The 4658-nt window shown below is 52.3% G+C and overlaps 2 protein-coding genes across 2 annotated transcripts; both read right to left on the bottom strand.

Moving 5' to 3' along the window:
• Window positions 1-139: 139 nt before the first annotated feature.
• CTHT_0003530 (40S ribosomal protein uS15) lies at window positions 140-928 on the bottom strand (the record flags this gene model as incomplete). The annotated part of the gene is made up of 4 exons (XM_006690836.1): window positions 140-313; window positions 368-414; window positions 617-649; window positions 727-928. The coding sequence occupies 4 exons, from the start codon at window positions 926-928 to the stop codon at window positions 140-142; spliced, it is 456 nt and encodes a 151-aa protein (XP_006690899.1).
• Window positions 929-2032: 1104 nt separating this feature from the next.
• Window positions 2033-4266, bottom strand: CTHT_0003520 (uncharacterized protein; the record flags this gene model as incomplete). Its single annotated transcript, XM_006690835.1, has 6 exons — window positions 2033-2059; window positions 2112-2323; window positions 2388-2649; window positions 2708-3880; window positions 3972-4006; window positions 4221-4266. 6 exons carry the CDS (start codon window positions 4264-4266, stop codon window positions 2033-2035), a joined length of 1755 nt encoding a protein of 584 aa, XP_006690898.1.
• Window positions 4267-4658: the final 392 nt, after the last annotated feature.

The following is a 4658-nucleotide window of genomic DNA, read 5'->3' as shown; positions in this document are numbered from 1 at the left end:
CCTCCATTCCCAAACGCCAATTGCTCGGACCTGTCCTGCTGTGGCGATGGCACACTGGCGAGTCCAGAGCTGCTGCAAATGAACGCAGAAACGCCCCATCACACTCATCGCCGACCATTCCCTGCTCAGCGTTCCGCGCTTAAGCAACGAGGGTGCTGGCGGTCGAAGACTCGTACTTCCAGGTTGGGGGAAGGACACCGACGGTCTTGTAGTAGCGAGCCAGACGGTGGATACGGGACTCGATCAGGATGAGGCGGAACTTGGAGTCTTTGTCCTTGCGGTTGCGCTCAAGGTGCTTGCGGACAGCGACCGCCTGGCTGCTGTTAGCATATTGACGTAGTTGGCTATCCACGGGATTGAACCGTACCTTCTTGATGAGGAAGTAGAGATCCTCCGGGATATCGGGGGCGAGGCCTACCACACATCACTCTGTCAGCCAAACTGACCAAACAGAGGCATACTCCATCTCTTCCCCCATCTTCTGCCAATGCCCTCTTCACCCATTACAGCCTGACTGGCGGTCGGCGCAAAGAGCGATTCGTGCCCAAGAACATTTTTGCAAACGTGTTTATAATCCTCATCTTTCTGGGCTCGAGGAAAGACTTTTAATCCATACCGTTGCTCTTCAGGATCCGGAGGATCTTGTTGCCTATTGCGCAAACACATTAGTATCACACTCTCAAAATTTCACCTCTTGTTACCGTCGCAAAGCGGGTGAAAACATACCAGTGACAACCTTGACCTGGGCAATGCCGTGGGAGTCACGGAGAATGACACCAATCTGGGAAGGAGTAGCACCCTTACGGGCCAGCTTGCAGATCTGCTCGACAACCTGCTCGGGAGTGGTCTTGAGCCACGCCGGCGGATTGCGCGAGTAGGGGATGGCCGAGGCCGAGATACCCTTGCCCTTGCTGTGAAGACGACCCATGATGACGGCGTAGGTTGGCGACGACGGTGTCGATGATTGTACGGATGGTTGCCGAGGGAAGGGGGGAAACGATCAAAAAGGCTGACTTGACCCGGACTTTTTGGGCTTTCGATATTTCTGTGGGCGGAGAAAATCAAAAGTGGGGGCGACCCACTCGAAGAAAAGTGGATCTACCCGCCAAATCTCGACACTGCTAGGGCCGAGCCATGATCAGCTGATTTCATAACGTCACGTGAGATTCCGGTGGTGGATCCCACATCGGGTCAGTGGGCCCGAAGCCATGAGGTTCAAAATCTCCCAAAATTTCCAGCAACACCAACATTCTCTCCTCACCCCAACCACAACAGTGGCTGTTAGTGATGTCGAGCTAGCCACTATCATGAGCCTTTCGCTCTAGTTGTGCCCGTCTGTGAGTTGTCCAATGACACTTTGTTTTTATAGTGGCTACTCCTCAAATACTCGGATGGTAAGTTGCTTCGGTCTTCTGTCGATTCCTTGGCTGCTTCTCATGATGACCAAAAACCGATCTTTCTTTATTCTGGTACCTCTTATGTTAGGGTTCTTCGGAATCCAATGAATAAACTGGACTTCTGATTTTAGGCACTTCAAACTTAAGCCCTTTTTGGACTCGTCTATCATGGCATGAGCTAACTGGAATGTAGATATATTTACGTCCAACTTCAGAAGCAAAACTCCGTTATCCAAGTAGCTTTTTTTTTTGGCCGGGGGTGGGTGATCAGATATCATAGTGTAGGTTCAGTGAGAGGCAATGAAGCTTCTACATGCCACTCAAAGATAGCTAGCAGATTACCACGAAAATGAAGCAAACCGTTCAGTCAACTCAACATCCAAGGCGCGAAGTCATTCCTGTAAAAACGGTGAAGCACCGTGATCCCAGATTGTTTTTCGTACAGTTACGACCAAATGCCCGCATAATTGTACACAAGTATTGTGAAACTCCTTGCGCAACAACCCTTTCAGTCCTGAGGCCCTCTACTAATTCCTCCCCTCCTTTGTGTGTGTCCTTGGGTCGTCCGGGGTTGCGACCCTTTAAAAAACGGATGCCTATGTAGCTCCTTAGCTGATGAACAAATCATACCTGCTTCACCAGCAATTCACCTCGTAATTTTCCTATATAGGAGTCAGCAGATGAAAAACTTCAACTGTTGGTTTTTGAACGTACCTCGGGGAAGTAAGTAGTAACGACGGTGCGGTCAGAGAACTTCCTACCGGCGAGGGCTCGAAGAGCCTTCGTGGCGCTTTCAACCTGTTCAAATTTCACGTAAATCTTCCCAACACCAGCCGACTGCCTATTGCCGCCGATCGGCCTTGGGATCTTGAGAGAAAGGACATTTCCGAACTTCTTGCACTCTTCCAAGACGTCTTCCCGAATTTCTGCAGGCAACATGTTTAGCTCGAGCAAGCTTGGGGCAGATTCAAAAATGGCAGAGCTACATACCTTCATAGTCATCGTTGTCCATCAGCTCCTCAGGCGTCACCATGTTCAGTAGCTGCAGCACCCTGCTGCTAGCTTCTGCATGAGTTGATGTAGTACCGGCAAGCATGGACATGGCATTAACGCTCATTTCACCGGCAACCTGAGTGATGCCGATGCTGGCCTTTTTGACCTTGAGCTTTTGTTCACCGAGCGGCATGTCATTCAAGCCTTGGATGGCCACATTGCTAACGGAAGGGTCAACATATTCCAGGAATGCAATACCCTAGACGAGAAGTTAGCACAGGAACATTACGTGACGTTGGCTGGTTGTAGCAATTTACCCTTGACTCCTGAGTCCCATTGTCCTTGACCAGAACGAACGACTTGAGTTTGCCAAAGCTGACAAGCAGTTCCATGACTTGATCCTCGTTAAGATAAGGTGGAATATTCGCAACACTGATCTTGTTAGGGCTGTCAATCACAACGCTTGATGGAACATCAGAGTCGGGGTCGTAGTTCGGGTCCTCCACGACAGCAGGAACGATGTAGTCCTTCGGTCGAGTGATCTGCAGACCGCCGTGGACAGCCTCTGCGCCATTAGCACCAGCATCATCTGCATCCATGGATATGCCGTCAAACGCAAGAGCCACAGTCGCTTCCGAGCTGTTCCTAAACTCAAGCATGGCGAACGAACGGTCGGGAGCAATGTGTGCCTGAAGACACGGGTCTGTGGTTTCGATGACATTGAGACCGTTAAGCTGGAGGTTGAAAAAGTTGACCAGGCTTTCTTCGGTCGCCGAGGGCGGCAGGTTTCTGACGACCAAACGCTTGGCCTGGCGGGAATTTGTGGGCTTGAGAGCAGCGCTGTTGGCACCACCACCCTGGCTCATAAATGCCTGAAGCTTACTTGGGTCCATAGCATGCTGCCTAGGAGCTCCTGGGAGGGGGAACATGCCTGAGAGCTTAGCTTGCTCTGCAGTGACATTGTCGTAGCCGGGGGGCTTGATATCCCACTGTGTCATACGCCGCTTCCGCTCCAAAATGGGCACGACATCGGTAAGGTCAGGTGTAGGCTCGCGCTTCTTATGCGGAGGTGTGAGGCTGCGCCGCCTGTCGCGCTCTCTCTCATAGTCTCGATCACGCCGGCGGCGGTCATCGAACAGGTCGCGCTCACGGCGATCGCGTCTATCGTCGTCATCTCTCCGGCTCCTGCCCCTGTCACGATCCCATTCTCTATCGCTGCGGCGGTCGCGCCCAGAATAGCGGTCTTCGCGCTCGCGGTCGCGGCGGCTTCGGCTCGATGCATAGGGGTCTTCATCATCACGACGGGAGCGGCGATAGTCTGGAGAACGCGAGCGTCTGCGTCCACTATCTCTATCCCTTGTGTCTCTGTCGCGGTCACGCTCCCTCTCACGCTCACGCTCCCTCTCACGTTCACGTTCCCTCTCACGTTCACGCTCGCGGTCGCGGTCGCGGTCACGATCACGGCGGTCATCGCGATCCCGCCTCGAAGACTACCCGCAGTCAGTCACTGATGGATTACTTCAGCGCCAGCACTGTACATTGCTGCGCGGGGCTAACAGGGTGTGGGAGCGGGTCACGAACCGGGTAGTCACGAGAGGAGCCGTGGCGGCCGCTGTCTATGGCGCGTCAGTCAGAATCAATTCGCAAGGCCAAAGGGTTGATGGCGCTCTGTCGCCATCGGCAAAAAATACCTCTCGAAGAATAATTATCACCGTTCATCCTGCTACAGCTCTCGTCGTATGAAAATGATGCGAGAGACTCTTCGCAAAAGACAGAGAGCCTGTGGGGAAGAATGGTGCTGATGTTGGTCACAGTGGCTCTACAGCACACCAGCCTGTTGATCGCGAGGCTGGAACTTTTTTGGGCGGGAATCCATGAAGCATGCGGTTGTTGGCTGCGGCCCTTGTTTGGTCCACCATGCATTGCGCTAATCCATTTATGGTTAGCACATCATATATTGTGGGTCCGTTTTCGAAACCGTGCCAGGGGACCACCGTGAGCCATGAAGGTTCGCGCTGGTGAGAATCTCATTCACCAGTCTTTTCAGTCTCCATCATTGAACCCGGTGTCGCGTCTGTTTTAATCGTTGGAGAGACATTCGCAGATCTGGTCATGTCATTCTCTGAATATGTGAAAGCATTAGAATTAATTCCTTTCATTACACTTGCCAGATACATTAACTAAAATGCCTGGAATGAGATTGTCAGAGTGGCGTAAATTGCCCCTGAGCCCTAGAGAGCTTTGTATCAACACCACACTTCGCTGTGG

This window comes from Thermochaetoides thermophila, assembly GCF_000221225.1.
Source record: "Thermochaetoides thermophila DSM 1495 unplaced genomic scaffold scf7180000011806, whole genome shotgun sequence".
Classification (NCBI taxonomy): domain Eukaryota; kingdom Fungi; phylum Ascomycota; class Sordariomycetes; order Sordariales; family Chaetomiaceae; genus Thermochaetoides; species Thermochaetoides thermophila.
Note: the sequence above shows the minus strand (reverse complement) of the source record. Positions and strands in the feature narration are given on the sequence as shown.